At 45.7% G+C, this 14,988-nt stretch overlaps 2 protein-coding genes and 1 long non-coding RNA gene across 4 annotated transcripts; all 3 read left to right on the top strand.

The window, feature by feature from the left end:
• Positions 1 to 1,709: 1,709 nt before the first annotated feature.
• On the top strand, positions 1,710 to 4,709 carry LOC112876506. The gene is made up of 5 exons (XM_025940634.1): positions 1,710 to 2,298; positions 2,418 to 2,956; positions 3,089 to 3,271; positions 3,397 to 3,604; positions 3,719 to 4,709. The coding sequence occupies exons 1-5, from the start codon at positions 1,749 to 1,751 to the stop codon at positions 4,414 to 4,416; spliced, it is 2,178 nt and encodes a 725-aa protein (XP_025796419.1). The 5' UTR covers positions 1,710 to 1,748; the 3' UTR covers positions 4,417 to 4,709.
• A 1,221-nt stretch (positions 4,710 to 5,930) lies between these two features.
• LOC112875478 (nifU-like protein 1, chloroplastic) lies at positions 5,931 to 7,573 on the top strand. Of its 2 annotated transcripts, none has more exons than XM_025939343.1 (4): positions 5,931 to 6,061; positions 6,354 to 6,790; positions 6,873 to 7,015; positions 7,108 to 7,573. In XM_025939343.1, the coding sequence occupies exons 2-4, from the start codon at positions 6,460 to 6,462 to the stop codon at positions 7,294 to 7,296; spliced, it is 663 nt and encodes a 220-aa protein (XP_025795128.1). In that variant the 5' UTR covers positions 5,931 to 6,061; positions 6,354 to 6,459; the 3' UTR covers positions 7,297 to 7,573. The 2 variants fall into 2 exon arrangements, with proteins under 2 accessions (XP_025795128.1, XP_025795129.1); XM_025939344.1 differs by having other exon boundaries at positions 5,953 to 6,061; positions 6,419 to 6,790.
• A 1,800-nt stretch (positions 7,574 to 9,373) lies between these two features.
• LOC112876631 lies at positions 9,374 to 10,822 on the top strand. The gene is made up of 3 exons (XR_003225346.1): positions 9,374 to 9,878; positions 9,987 to 10,031; positions 10,137 to 10,822. It is a non-coding gene; the product is annotated as an uncharacterized LOC112876631 (long non-coding RNA).
• The last annotated feature ends 4,166 nt before the right edge of the window (positions 10,823 to 14,988 follow it).

Genomic DNA, 14,988 nt, shown 5'->3' with positions numbered 1-14,988 from the left:
AGTATTTGCAAACCAAAGTTCAGTGCCTAAATGACTTCTGTTTTGAACTGTTGATTAATACTCCCCCCCCCCAAATCGAAATTATAGTTCACTTTAGCTTTCTCCTAAGTCAAACTTCTCTGACCGTGTTTTCAGAAAAATATATTGAAATCTATAGTACCAAATAAATACACTATCAACACATATTTCATGGTGGATTTAATGAAACTAATTTGATGTTGTGAACGTTTTCCTATAAACTTGATCAAAGTTAGGGAAGTTTGATTTAGGACAAAGGTAAAGTGAAGTACAATTTGGAACGGAGGGAGTAGTTTGCTGGAGTAACTTACTATATGTGATTCCTTGCAATACTTCTATTGACTTCCTGCCGGCGTGCCCGATCTCAAGTATCCGGTTCAACATCCGTCTATCCCTCTCAATCCCCCAATCCCCCTAGTTCTGCACGGTCCCCTGACCAGGGCTGTGACACTTCGCAGCAATCTCACATATTTGCTGCTAGGTCTACCCTCACTCGTCTGAATAATTGAGATACAACTAGCTGATGACATGCTAAATTAACTATTTATGACTTGAAGGGATTAAATATATGATCAAGTGTTTTCTTTTATACTATGAGATGTTTTGATAAAATCTAGGACATGTTTTCTTTTTCTTTTTGCACATGGAAGTGAGAATTTGCAATGGCTGTTGAAGTTGAGAAAACTGTTTTGTTGTTATATTAGTGAAGTGCCAGCTAATGAGCTAATTAAGGTCGATTCATTCTAAAGGGGAAGAAAGAACCTAAGCTCATTGACTGACAGAATCTGTGCTGGGGCTGAAGACAATCACCATTTGAGCAAGAGAAAATAGCATAGCTATTAGGACGGATGTATCCAACAACTCGCTAGTTTTCAGCATTACAATATGTGGTGCCTAAATACGTTAGCATGGAATTATATACTCATTCTGCCGATCCACGAGGTGTGGACAGCTTACACTTTTGTTAAATAGATTAATTGAGGTCTTACTGGCTCATAATTGTTAGTTCATTAAGTATTTGGGCACACTGGTCAGTTCAGATATTCTGATGTCAGATGCTATCCTTGGAGTCAGCAAAATAGCACTACAATGACATATCTGTTTGAAATTGTGAGCAACCACATGTAAGGTCTTTGATAGAAAATTATGAGCAACTGTCCCTTATGTGCATAAAAAATATATGTCAAATCTGATCAGATCATACAAATAGGACATCCAATTGTGGACATAATGATTTAGTAATTTGTGATGGACTGATCAAAATAGCCCTGAGCCTAAGCAGCGTGACCACGCCGGAGAACTGCGGCCACCCACAAGGGCAGGGATATGAGTTTTTCTTGCTATCTTCAGAAAACTTTCTCCTAATTTAAAAAGGAAACTAACCTTATCACTAACTTGTATCAAATCCCAAACAAATCAAATATATTAATATATATAGTTGCTATCAAATCTCTCCGGACAACTAACTAAAATGTTAAGATAGGGCCACCTGCTACACGCCTCGGGTACTATTTACGTGAATAGTCAGCTGCCAGGAACCTGCAAGTGGGAAATCAGTTGATTAGCAAAGAGTATGGTCCTGTGGAATCACATACTGAACTATGCACAACTGCTCTACCTTCTATATATATACCCTACACTTCCTACAAAATATCTTACTCATGCTTGCATTCAATCATTTCATTACTCTTGCTTACATTCTTACACACACAAAGATATAGTTAGCTAAAATGGGAGAGAGTAGAGGCAGCATTGCCTTCTTTACGAGCTATAGACCACCAGTGCCCCTGGACATATTCTGCTGTCCAGTTCCACCATCATCGAGGCAGAGTGAGCTCCATCTGACGGACGGCTTGTCCTACAACTACAACTGCCGACCCATTCCACCGGCGGCTCTCAAGACAATCATCAAGCGCTTGAGACTGGCTCCTGAAACCATCATAGATGATGATGTTGATTCAGGCCAGATCACTGGTTTGGTCTTTGTTTCTGAAAGAGAGCACAACTTGGAAACACTTCATGTAGCCCTTCGCTTCATTGCCAGTGGTGAAGTCAATGTCTTCAGCTTGGCGGACATCTATGGCACGGACTTGTTCAGTGGCGCCCGTTTGGAGGACAATGGCTGCATTGCTGGTGGCTACGAGGTGAATGGATCCACAATTGATCATTACCTCGTTTATGTATCCACCAAGGAGCCAGTGCAAGAACGTCGCAGCCCGTGGAATATTGTTTACAAAACCAACCTTAGAACTGGGGAAACTGAGCGCCTCACTCCACTAGGTTTGGTTACTCTCGTAGCCTGCTATTCGAGCCACTTCTCCTACTTGTGGTCAGATGCATGACTAGATATTATTTTCCTTTCCACTTAACTGTTTGATCTTGTAACTTTATGTCAATAGGAACATTTGATCTAAGTCCCTCTGTGTCACCATCTGGGAAGAAGGTCGCAGTAGCTTCGTTCCAAGGAAAGAGATGGGATGGTGAGATCAAGGACCTGAAAACCAACATCTACGTGATGAGCTTGGAGAATCCATTTCTGGAGCGCAAGCGGGTGATAGAAAATGGTGGCTGGCCATCATGGGGCAGCGAAAACGTTATATTTTTTCACAGGAAGGTTGGAGACATTTGGGGAGTGTTTCAGTACAACCTGAGCACTGGGGAAACCATCCGGGTGACTCCAGAGGCATTTGATGCAGTGACTCCGGCAGCCATCGACGAGACCAAAGTAGCAGTTGCAACCATTCGCCAGAAGTCTGAGTTCACCGATGTCCGCACCGAAACCCAGTACCGGCACATTGAGATATTCGACATGAATGCACCGGAACAACCGTTGCGAATAACTCAGAACGCCAGGGCAAAAGCTGACCATTTCAATCCCTTTGTGATGGACGGTGGCAAATATATTGGTTATCATCGTTGCAAAAGCGACCTTCTCCAGGTACATAGATATGGCATTATGTACTGCCAATGCCAAGTCCTTTTGTCCCTTTGCACACTTGTTTGTTGCACTTGGGTTTGCTCAGAATACAAGTTCATAATCTGGAGCTATGTTCAATACTGTTTTCTTCAGCATGGAGATGATGTTCCAAGACATTTCCATAAGGTGCAGTCGCCACATGAAGATGTTGGAGTGTTTAGGGTGTCTGGTGTGTTCCCAACATTTTCCAAAGATGGTTCTAAACTTGCATTCGTCGATAACGAGTTCAAAGCCGTGTGGCTGGCAGATAGCAAGGGATTGCGTGTGGTCTTCGAGGTAACGAACTGCTACCATTAGTATCTCTAACCCTGAAATGATCCAACTCTTGCAGGCTTGCTATGGTTTACAACTAGGGGAGCATATTTTTCTCAACTATGACTTGTTTGGTCTGTTTTCCACAGACAAATGGCCCAGACAGCATCTTCTCACCAGTGTGGAACCAAAAGAAAGATATACTGTACGTATGCATGGGACCGTCCTTCAAAGCTAACGAAACGCTGGAAATCCATGCCATCCCTGATGTATCCAGTGCTGCACGTGCACGACGACAGCCACGACTGCTCACGAAGGGGAAATTCAACAATGCTTTCCCTTTCACCAATCCTGCTGGTAGACATTGCCGCTCCTGCCGTTCTGATGCATGTTTACTTTTCGTACCAATTATATCTCCTGAATACTTGATTTAGCTGTTACGCTCTGATGATAAAACCATGATGTATGTAGGTACTAAATTTGTTTTCCGATCAACAAGAGATGGGGGAGACAAGAACTACAAGAATCTGTACATTATGGAGGATGCTGAATTCGGGGAGGTCGGGGGTGGCGAGGTGACGCGGGTCACTGAAGGCAATTGGATTGACACGCATTGTCAGTGGTCTCCAACTGGGAACTTGATCGTGTTCGCGTCGAACCGCGACAAGCCTGCTGACGCGCCAGAGCGCGACCACGGCCTGGACCCGGGGTACTTTGCTGTCTACCTGATGAACGTCACCGACCGCTCGGTGGTAAGGGTGATCAGGAGCGGGTACGACCTCTCCGGCCACGTGAACCACCCGGTGTTCAGCCCAGACGGGCGGAGCATCGCCGTGACGTCGGATCTCGCTGCGGTGTCCGCGGACCCGATGTCGCTGCCGACCTTCCTTCACTCCGTGAGGCCCTACGGCGACATCTTCTCCGTCGACATCGACCCAGATGACATGGAGAAGAACAAGGACGTAGAGGGGTTCGTGCGTGTCACGCACAGTAGGTACGAGAACTCTACTCCTGCCTGGACCGTGTTCTCGACACATGACCCGCATGCACAGTGGAACCTCCTGGTCATGGAGGACGAGTACACCCCGGCATGCCCATATACTCACCCTGATGGAGGTGAAAGCTGGCACATGACTGGCCAGATTTGCATTCCGAAACGGCACTGCTGATCCTTGCAGTCGTGCTTCTAGTCATCTACAAATTCTTCTTGTTCGGAGGGACCTTTGTTTGTTCCATCAAAATGTGTTTGAAATGCACTGTTCGTTTTCGGCTGGCCGCTGGCGCCTGTTGGTTTAAAAACTTGTAATAAGTATCCCCAACATACATCTTTGGATGCACTGGCAAGGACCCCTTCATAGTCTCGTTAATTAAGTTTCCCCTATCTAAAGAAAGATGTACAATTCCTTTATGAGTTGCTTTTGAACATGTGTTTTGTTCAATTATTCATCACATATTTTGCTTCTGGAGCATGGTTTACACGCTGCATATCTATTCATCCTAACGGATTATGATATTGTAACATTGTGATTTGTTATACACAGGATGTGCACCTATCAGACAACTTAGCTTTTAGGAACATGGTATCAATATTCTTTTGAGGGTCATCAACGACTCATAAATATGAAGATTTCTATTCCTACCCAATTTATATTCTCATTTCCTAACCTCTAAAATCAACATATAAATTTAATAATTATTCACACCTCTACACAGTGATTGTTGCTCTCTAGTGGCCATAAGAGCATCTCCAAGAGTGTCCAATAAATACTCATAATAAGCATTTTTGAGAACGAAGGTGAGAAAAAAAGCTGCTCCAGCAGATGCCTAATTCTATTATCAACTTTTCTGTGTGCTCAAAATCGGCTCCATACTAAGGTTCTGTTTGGATGGACTAAAATTAGTCCTAGATGTGATAATGGACTAAATATAAACTAATTGTAGACTAATGGCTTCTAACCATCAATTAGCTATTATATGTGCAAATTAGCCCGTAGTTAGCCCTCCTGATTGACATCCAAATTTGAGGATAAAAAATTAGCTTCAGGATCCAAACGGGGTCTAAACTAGACCTCCACCTTTTCTCCACGCTCCCAATCCCGTGGAGGAGATGGCAGAGAGAGGGAAAAATTAGGAGTTTCACTGTTCACACAAGAGAAACAAGCATTGGACCCACAAATGAATCATGTGGTAGCAATTAAATCTTTGTGGGAACCAATTTTTAGGTAAATATTGGTTGAGAGGGTATTTTCTTCCAATAGTCTTTGGCAAGATTTCAAAATTAACCTTATGAGAATATATTTTTTGAACAATCTTCAAGGTGCTAGTAGAAGTCCCATGTAGATCCAAGCAAAAAAAAACGTTTGAGTTTGTTGTACATAACAAAACCAGAAAAAAAACTACTTTCATTGCTATGCTTACCGGGAATACATATCTTCTTTGTTCCTCCCACAACATAGGTGGTCCGGTGGCCTCACCCTCGGGCAGTAAGGCATGTTTGGTAGGGCTCCAGTTTCTCTGGTGGAACGGCTTCTCTGGTGGAGCTGAAGCCATTTTGGAAAAAAGTTTGGCAAAATAGTTTTATCTAGCTCTTAAAATACAAAGAAAGTATAAAATGACCATAATACCCTTCTTTTTTATTTTTTAATTTTCTCATTTATTTTTCTTTCTTCCCTTCTCCCTCCACCTTATCTCTTCTTCCCTTCTCCCCTGGTTCACATCCTCCCCGCCCCTCTACGTCCACTGGCCGTAGTAGGTTGCCTCCTCCGCCTTGGACCTGCGCCTCGGGCTAGCTCCTACAACGCTGCTAAAGGGGATGTAAGTATCTTAATGGTCAACTCGAAAATTAGAAGTAGAGGCTAGAAGAAACATTTAGTATATTTTAATTGTATTTTAAGCGAAAGTGGAAATTCTAGTGTCGAACCGGATGAAAGTTGTTGGGTTAAGTTAAGATTTCTGCATGCATTTTAAACTTATTTTTGTCAAATTAAAAGCTCATTGAACCAATTTGATCGATTAATCTCTAGCCTATAGTAGACTTTTACTAGTAAATTTGCTTCATATAACAGAGTAATTCGTATGAAAAATCTTGAATCCGGGTTACACACAGATTCTTTTCGCTTCATTTTCCAACGAAAAGTTCTTGGCCCAAAGTCCCCAACCTCTTGACGGCAGCAAAGAGCAAACGCCCACAGCGCCCACCCCCACACAAATCCATGGAGGCGTCGCTGACCACCGCCGCCGCCTCGTTGCCTCCGCCGCGAATCCGCCTCCGAATCGCCAAACCGAGTCCACTTCCACCCCCTCGGCGGCTCCAATTTGGAACCTCCAAGATCCGGACCTCCGGCACGCGGCCATGCCTGGCCGCGGCCTCCGCATCCACGCCGCCGGCGCCGGGAGGCGGCCTGTACTCGGCGGCGACCTACGAGCTGACGGCGGAAAACGTCGACCGCGTCCTGGACGACGTCCGCCCGTACCTCATCGCTGACGGCGGCAACGTCACCGTCGTGTCCGTCGAGGACGGCGTCATCTCCCTCAAGCTCGAAGGTAAAAGTAAATCTGTTGGTAATTCAATTGGTGGGTTCAAAATCTTGTAGCTGTAGTGATTTTCCTTGGTTGCGACGTGTAGGAGCATGCGGCAGCTGCCCCAGCTCGACGACGACGATGAATATGGGCATCGAGCGCGTGCTCAAGGAGAAGTTCGGCGACGCTTTCAAGGAAATCCGTCAGGTGTTCGACGGGGATCAACCACCGGCGGAGACGACGCCCGAGGTTGTTGAACGAACTCCTCCACCATGGACACGGCACCGTTCTAGTACTGGTACTATGAGCACTCATTGGCAATCGATTCTTTGGTGCTGCAGGCGGTGAACCAACACCTGGACATACTGCGGCCGGCGATCGCGAACTACGGCGGGACCGTGGATGTGCTGGCCGTCGACGGCGAGGACTGCCTGGTGAAGTACGACGGGCCGGAGTCCATCGGCAGCGGCATCAAGGCTGCCATCAAAGAGAAATTCCCGGACATCACCAACGTGGTATTCACCCATTAGAAGACTCTCTAGATAAGTAGATATGCATCACTCAGTCGACGGCAAATAAGATGATGAAATTATCATATACATACATCGGATCGTCATGCGTGTAACTTGCAAAATTCTGCTGTGCTTGTATTGAAATTTTGAAATGCAGCAGCATTGTCAATGGACACGGTTTTGTGCCTCGTCCCTGCATTTTTCATCACCTGAACTCAGATGATTCAGAATTCCATACGATCTGAAGATTCTGAACATATATGTCCACTGGAATGTACTGTGTACTGACTTTCAATCCAAGCGTATTTTCTATTTTTTATTATGAGCCCCATGAAGAGCCGGAGGTACAGTTCCAACTGCAATTTTACCTTTCTTGCAACTCTACTCTGCAATTTGTACAGCTTTTGTCTGAAGTTGAACTATATTTTTCCTAGCACCAAACGCAAACAGGCCAGGCCCGGCACATGGCACGCATTTTCGTGGATGGGCCGTTCCTGGAGTAATTCAATCCATTCGCCATGCATCTGGTCTCAGAAAACCCAACTAATTATTTGGGCCGCATCTGATCGACGCAATGCGCCCCGAGCCCCCCGACCCACTTCAAAGGCCCAATAGTGAGCTCGTTCACCAGTTCTGTACCCACCAAGGTGTAGGTGGTGGACCACCAGTTCGTACAACAGCCGTGTGACGCCCTGGCGCCTGACACGCTAGGGTTTTCGCAGGCCGTGCAGCCGTGCACCATGATACTCCTACGGAATAGTCATGGCGCTGTAGCAGTAGTACGCTCCCATCCTTCCTAACCACCAGGTCCTATCTACCGCTTAGATCACCAAGCCAAGCAAGCAAGCATCATCCCACCGCATCGACACGTGTCCCCCTCCCCCGCCATTTCTTAATCCAGTCCGTCGACGGTGGAATGAAACACGAGCGGCAAACTGATCGAACGCCGTGTAAATCCTCGTGCTCCGATCGGCCGGATAAATAATAAACGGCAACTCGCCGGCGTTGGGCTTCGGCCGCCGCTCAGCTCAGGTCAACCAGGCCCCAGCCTGCTCCGAGTTCTGACGACCGACCGACGCTCGCCCGCCCGGTCCTCGGAGGCCGAGACGAGGCGGCGCCGAGGCGGTGGACTGTGGCCTCCGCCACTCCCCACAGTTCACGCGCCCGTGCTCGCGCACTCCGCGAGTGGTGCGGGCGGGCGGGCGGGCCGAGCAAGCGGCAGGCAGCGCACGTGAAGTTCCATGCGCCCGCGCCTGGGGATTCCGGCAAAATATTTCGCGGGAACGGCGCTCGGATCCGCTCATTAACGGCCTGGCCTGCGCGCGAGGGAGAGCCGGAGAGGCCCTCTTTCGTCTCCGTCGTGGAACGGGCAGGTCGGGTTGCGTTTTTACGGCGGTAAAAAAAGAACAGCTTGACTTCCCCGTTCCCCATCAAATCGATCGACCCCGAGAGAATATTTTCGCGTGAAGCGCATGAGCGGACGTGACACCGCGAGTTCTTATTAGCTGTTGTTGTTAATTAGTTTTGGACGTGGATGTGACCGGCGGCGCTAGATTTGGATGTGAGTTGAGTGGACGCGACGCGATTGCACGCCGCCGTAGCGGCGGAGGACGGGAGGCGGCGGCGGCGGCGGCGGCAGTACAACGAGAAGGAAATGGTGCAACGGAACCGGTGATCAGGCATAGTGGTGGCTGGTGAGAGAAGTGACCCCACCATGTAAGTAGTCTACTGCACAAACGGGAGGTTAGCCTGATGGTGTAGGATTCTGCTACGAACAGGGAAAAAAACGGTGGTGGTGAGCACGAAGCCACGAACAGGAAAATTATGTCTTTCAAAAAGAACAGGAAAGTTGAGATATTTTCTGTAATGTGAGCACCTTGTCCACACAACTTCAGTTTAATGTGAGCACCATTTTCTTTTGAATATATAGGACCGATATTCTATGTTTCCCTGTTTCCTGAATTCCTGGTTAGCAATTGCGCCTTGATCTGGCATTTCGCAATTTTATTCTGTTATTTTTAACAGCTAACTGTTATTCATAATAGATTCAAACATGTCTTTGACCGCTCGAAGTGGAAACATTGAAATCCATACATGTATGACCCCAACCATGAGCAATAAATCCTCCTCCAAGGCTCCAACCCTTCTCAGCTGGAGCACACAAACACACAACCGCATTGCTTCTCTTCCACACCTCTTTCTCTGTCAACTGCTTGGCGCATGCTCACACGCTACAGACTACTAGTCACTAGAGCACTAGACCACAGCCAGCTATAGCACATCGATCTCTTGGAAAGGATGAAGAGATCAAATCCCCCTTAACTCCCCAAAAGATTTCCTGACCCCAAATCTCCATCTGCTGCAGCTTCTGCATACACACACTGCCAGGTCTCCATGTCTGGCCCCTGAACCAGCTCTCTCTCTCTCTCTCCCTCCCTCTCTCTCCTAGGCTGCTCCGCCTCCTGCCCTCCTCGGCCTTTTTATTCACCACAGCACCTGTGCACTACCACACACACTCCCCTCACAAAGGTGACCAACCTCTCGAGTTGGGGGAAGCTGGGCGTTTCTTCCTTAGCGCCGCTGGCTACCTGGCTCGATTGGTGAGTGAGCAAGCTCTTGCAATCTCTCTTCCTCGTTCTAAGCTTCACCGGCTACTTTCTTGCGGTTTGTGTGTGCCCTGCTAATGTTTGGATGCCACTTTCCTGCAGTGTTTCTCGCTCGCTAGCCCAACGGAAGGCATGATGGAGCTCGCGGTAAGAACTCAGGAGATTCCCTTATATTACGCAGCCTTATTCTCTGCGTGTCGATCTGATCTTGCACTTACAGTGATACTCTTGCTGTTCTCTTGCTTTCATCAGATGGAGAGGAGGAGCTCTGCGATAACCAAGCAGCCCCGTGAGCTTCAGATGTTCACATGGCATGAAGACCCAAGAGCGCGTGCACCTTGGCTGCCGGGAGCAATGGTTCATGTCTAGTTCTATCACGGCGTTATCCTGATTGAGCTTTTCATTCAAACCACCATCCTCATCTTTCTTCATATTCTCACCATCGTAATGTTTGAAATCTTGCAAAACTAGATCTTCTTGACCTTGCAAGACCTTTTCTTGACCTTGTAAGACCCAACTTTACGATGCTTCTTTTCTTTAGCTCGATCTTCTCTACCTCGCATCTTCCTCCTCATTCTTCAGCCCTTCCTCCGTCTATCCCTCTTGAGCTGTGTTCCCAGGTTTAGTAGTAGCTTAGATATCAGTATCAGTAGCTATATAGTAATATAGTATATTGATGTGGTGTGGTGCTTCTCATATAGTCATGTGTGCACTGTTATGAAGTGTGAACTCATCGTGTAAAACCATCCCTTCCATTGTATATTTTGTTTGTTTTGATTGTAGAGTGCAGTAGATGAGACACAAAAGCATGTTCCTGTTGCGCCATGATGCTCAGGCATGTGAAGTAGGCTCCTACTTGTAAGCTAGCTTCGTATGTATCCCATCAGTGGAATAAGTAGGCTGTGTGCTGCTTGAAACATTTTGGATCCATGTGCTTATTTCTTACTATATTGAGAACTGCTCATTTTGGTACGGCACGCAATGCGAGACTAATATGTTGTCATTTCATTTTGTTATGCCGCCCCCCACTCTCGATTCGATCTCCCATGCATTTCATCGTGGTATTTGATGCAAGGAATTCAAATTAAGGCTACAAGTACGAGTTAGTGAGGCTAATTAAGTTCACCGTAAATTGTTTAATTAGGCCTGGTGGGGACAGCTTAGACCTGAATAGCTAGAGCTCGTGACAGGTGTATGTATCCATGATAAGAAAGAACTGAACAGATAGTTCCAAGGGTAGTACAATCCTGACCTAGCAGAACAGTTCCAGTTAAGTCTGAAAGATAAAGGATAGAAATCATTGCAAGTGTCAATCGTAGCTCCCGGTCGAGCTGTCAGAGTGAGTAAATAGAATGCTCTATATCACACTCAGTCCATCTTAAAATAAAATTAAATGTTTACTAAAGCATGATCATGTATATCCGGAGCATCCTTACCCCTTTACACTGATCGTCTGATCAATGCCACCTTGTATATATGCTGATCAATTTATGCTCTAAAAAGCTTCTACTGTTTATTTGTTCGAGCTTAGCTGGGAGCTCTGAAAACTATCCTAGAAATGTATGGAGAGAAATGAAGAGCGTAGGTGCAACATTTGCTCTGAAACTAACAGAATGGAGGTAACTTAAAAATGTGTAGCTTAAGCAAGAATAGGGAGCACTATAGGCCAGCAACTACCGAACTACGGGGGGACAAACACCAACACTCGCTGGACATATCTTTAGGAAAAGGCGCAAAAGGTTGTGACTAGGTTGCTCCACAAGGCATAGAAAGTCAATTCATAAATCATTGACAGCACTGACCTGCATAGGAAATGGGAAAGGAGAGCAAAATGCCAAAAAGCATCTCTCTTTTACATCCATATGCATTCTTGAACTCGTGATAATAAGGCCTTGTTTAGATTGCAAATTTTTTGCAACAGTGGAACTGTAGCGCTTTCGTTTGTATTTGATAAATTTTATCTAATCATGGACTAATTAGGCTCAAAAGATTCATCTCGTGATGTACAATTAAACTGTGCAATTAGTTATTTTTTTTACATACATTTACTGCTCCATGCATGTGTCCCAAAATTGATGTGATGGAGAGAGAGTGTAAAAAATTAGAATTTGAGGTGCATCTAAATAGGGCCTAAGTAATCAGCAAACAAAGTAAATCCTACATAAATACGTCCGTCTTTCACTTGTAACAGCAACCCGTACAGGTCCAATCAAGCCTGCTATCATAGTTGGCAGGCCATGTAGGCACGTACGTCTATTTGGCAGGCACTTACACACAATCCTCTGTGTACAGTAAATGAGCCATTCAAAGGCATCAAATGGAGCAACCTACCTTCACTACTACACAGCACAATGCAAGCATCCATGCAGGAATCAACGGGTAGGAGCAGGATTTAGGAGGCGGCAGAATGCCCTAACACTAACCAGGCTTTATGGCCTGCATGGACTGATCTACTAGCTGGTTTGGTTGGTGCTCTCCACATGGGCGAGCAGCGGCCTCGCGTTGCACGGCAAGAGATAGCCAAGGACAGTGGAGCTCAAAGGCTAGCTATACGGGAATATCATTGCCTTAGACCTCGCTTTCCTTTGTGAAAACCACCAAGCCCTGTCCAGACCAGAATTCAGGCAGCAATTTGGTAAAAAGGATGGAGAGGGGAAAAAAAACAAAGGAAAGGCGTTTCTTGTGCACACAACAAACGCGACAAGACAAAAGGGGCACGGGGGCTCCATTGATGCATAACTAGCGGCGCACCAGATCGAGTGTGGACACACATGCTATTGTCGAGGTACAAAAGAGGTTTTTCATAGTCACCATGTGAACAAACTAGGATAGAATGCTCCCCACGTTCCTCATCTTCAACATCCAAGTCTCTAGTCTTTCAATAAATGGTCGCTTCAGGAACTGTTAAGTCCCGAATACGAATTCAGCCTATGCAAATGTCCTTATACTTCCTCTGGAAGATAATTTCAAATAAACGAAAAAAGAGAGAACAAAATTAAGGGGCATGGGAACGGTTTTAGAACATGCTAGACTCTATCATGCCAGGATAATTGTATTGCTACTTGCTAGGATGGATTGGAAGAGAAACAGTTATCTGAATGAGAAACCGATGTGACACCCAGGAAACTCTCTAATTTTTGTATTTCCCATTGTACAATTTCAAGATTCACAATGCTTTTGAGATGGACATTTATGAGGCGCCCACCACCTCCATCTGTCCCCTCCAGAGGAAAAGAAAAGAAAAGAAATACCCCTATATGCCACAATTGGACAACTGCTTCAACAGTTCACACAGGGGGTATAGTTTTGTCCTTCAATGCTCCCCTCTCTATCTCTCTCTACAGGATGCAGAATTTTAACATGCAGCAGCAACTGCATTGTGCTTTTGTGCCTCAGCACCGTCTCACGGCTGGCATGCATGCTTTGCTTGCAAAGACTCGGCCAGTTTTTTTTTTAAAAAAAAAGAAGCTCAGAAGTTAGTGGTGAGCAGACAGAATGGATTCAATTCCAAATAGTGAAGCGAAACGGCCCCTGTGCACAAACAATAGATGGGCAGGAAGGAATCCATGCCATGCCCAGAAACAGTAGCGAGAACAGAAGCAGCAACAAGCAAAGAGAAATAGCATTACCTTTGCCCAACAGGGCGCCTCGGCTCAGAACAGCACAGGGCATTGATGAAGCATGCAAGACTGTGCTGCAGCAACCCGACTAGTCGAAATCTAATGCGCGCATGCATGCATTCGAGCGGCTCGAGTTAATGGCTCCATATCTCTTTGCATCTTCCTTGAAAAGAGAAACTTTTCTTGCCACACCGGTTATTCCAGAGGATGGGTAGGAGTGGTAGCCTTTCTCCTGTCAGTAGAAATCAATAAGGTAGGTACACAGCATGAATTGCTTGGACTGGAGTACAAGGATCCCAAGAAATTCGAAATGTGTATGTCAATTCAAGACTGATTATGTACCTGATCGACTGATAAGTCTGTCATTTTCAAGCAGGCAACTTTGATGCATCCTGGAGACCAGAAGTTTCTTTCCTTCAGTATAACACTAGAAGAAAATATCTACTAGTTCTCTTTCGATAAGAAAAAGGATTTAGCTTGCACAAGCCAGCCTCTGAACGAACAAAATAGCTGTTGCTACTTGTAATTCGTTGTTCCTGTTAGAGTTTTCATTTTGGTCTGTAGCTCATTCAGTAACCTTGTGTGCATCGGCATTTCTACAGCAATGGCAGCTTGCAGACAGCAAAAATTCTTTTTTACCAGCCCAAGGTGCAGCTTCCTAAGGAATTTGAACTGCCTATTGTTTTTGTTCAGGGAAAACTATGATGTCCATCAGATTTTCTTGAAAGCTCGTCAGATCTGGACCACCGTATTTACCTCAACTCTGCAGGACAGGGCAGTGACACATCATGAAATGATCATAAATGGGTACTAGCTTCTAATAATAAAAGTTGCACAATAAAAATTGCAGCTCCTAGAGCTGTTGTCATTCAATCAAAATAACCACTTGTCAAGCTAAAGATCTCTCCTGGATCTCATTCGTGCTGCGTGGGAGACCTCGCAGTTCCAGGGGACGGCCTGTCTGTGCCTGCATCCTAGTGATGTTTACAAGACGCAAAGCGGCAGGGTAGAGAAGCAGGGCAGCATCTGTGCCGCCCACTGCATGTTGAAAGACGGGGCAGTGAAAACCCTATCACTAGTAGGCAAAAGGAACATGATTGTGTTCTGAACTTCTGATCAACAAACAGTAACAAAACACCTACACAATAAGTAAAACTGTGCAACTGAAGCGCATTAAAAAGTGGCCAGGCAGACTCAGTAGTCACCATGGTCAAGTCAGTTCTCGCAGAAGTTAAATGCTCCATATATGTGCAACAGAGCAGAAATTCAAACCATTACGTTCAGACTAAAGTCACAGCAGAAATTAGAATCAAGTACTGCAGAGATGAAATTTCACCTGTTCTTACAGGTGCCAGAGGGTGCATGCATGGACCAATCGGCAGTGTTGAAGAGGGTGGTGCATCAGTGCAAAAATCAATTTCAAACCTTGACTGCTCACATGAAGCACACATGAGCTGACCATGAAGAGAAACCTGATATTGACA

The sequence above is a fragment of the Panicum hallii genome, chromosome 9, assembly GCF_002211085.1.
Source record: "Panicum hallii strain FIL2 chromosome 9, PHallii_v3.1, whole genome shotgun sequence".
Taxonomy (NCBI): Eukaryota; Viridiplantae; Streptophyta; class Magnoliopsida; order Poales; family Poaceae; genus Panicum; species Panicum hallii.
Note: the sequence above shows the minus strand (reverse complement) of the source record. Positions and strands in the feature narration are given on the sequence as shown.

What these genes read in the sequence shown, in the direction of transcription:
- LOC112876506 (XM_025940634.1), top strand. Translation starts at nt 1,749, where the DNA reads ATGGGAGAGAGTAGAGGCAGCATTGCCTTCTTTACGAGCTATAGACCA. An exon ending in GATTGCGTGTGGTCTTCGAG is followed by an intron (nt 3,272 to 3,396) that starts GTAACGAACTGC and finishes TGTTTTCCACAG; the next exon opens with ACAAATGGCCCAGACAGCAT. An exon ending in CCCTTTCACCAATCCTGCTG is followed by an intron (nt 3,605 to 3,718) that starts GTAGACATTGCC and finishes TGATGTATGTAG; the next exon opens with GTACTAAATTTGTTTTCCGA.
- LOC112875478 (XM_025939343.1), top strand. Translation starts at nt 6,460, where the DNA reads ATGGAGGCGTCGCTGACCACCGCCGCCGCCTCGTTGCCTCCGCCGCGA. An exon ending in CATCTCCCTCAAGCTCGAAG is followed by an intron (nt 6,791 to 6,872) that starts GTAAAAGTAAAT and finishes TGCGACGTGTAG; the next exon opens with GAGCATGCGGCAGCTGCCCC. An exon ending in CGGCGGAGACGACGCCCGAG is followed by an intron (nt 7,016 to 7,107) that starts GTTGTTGAACGA and finishes TTGGTGCTGCAG; the next exon opens with GCGGTGAACCAACACCTGGA.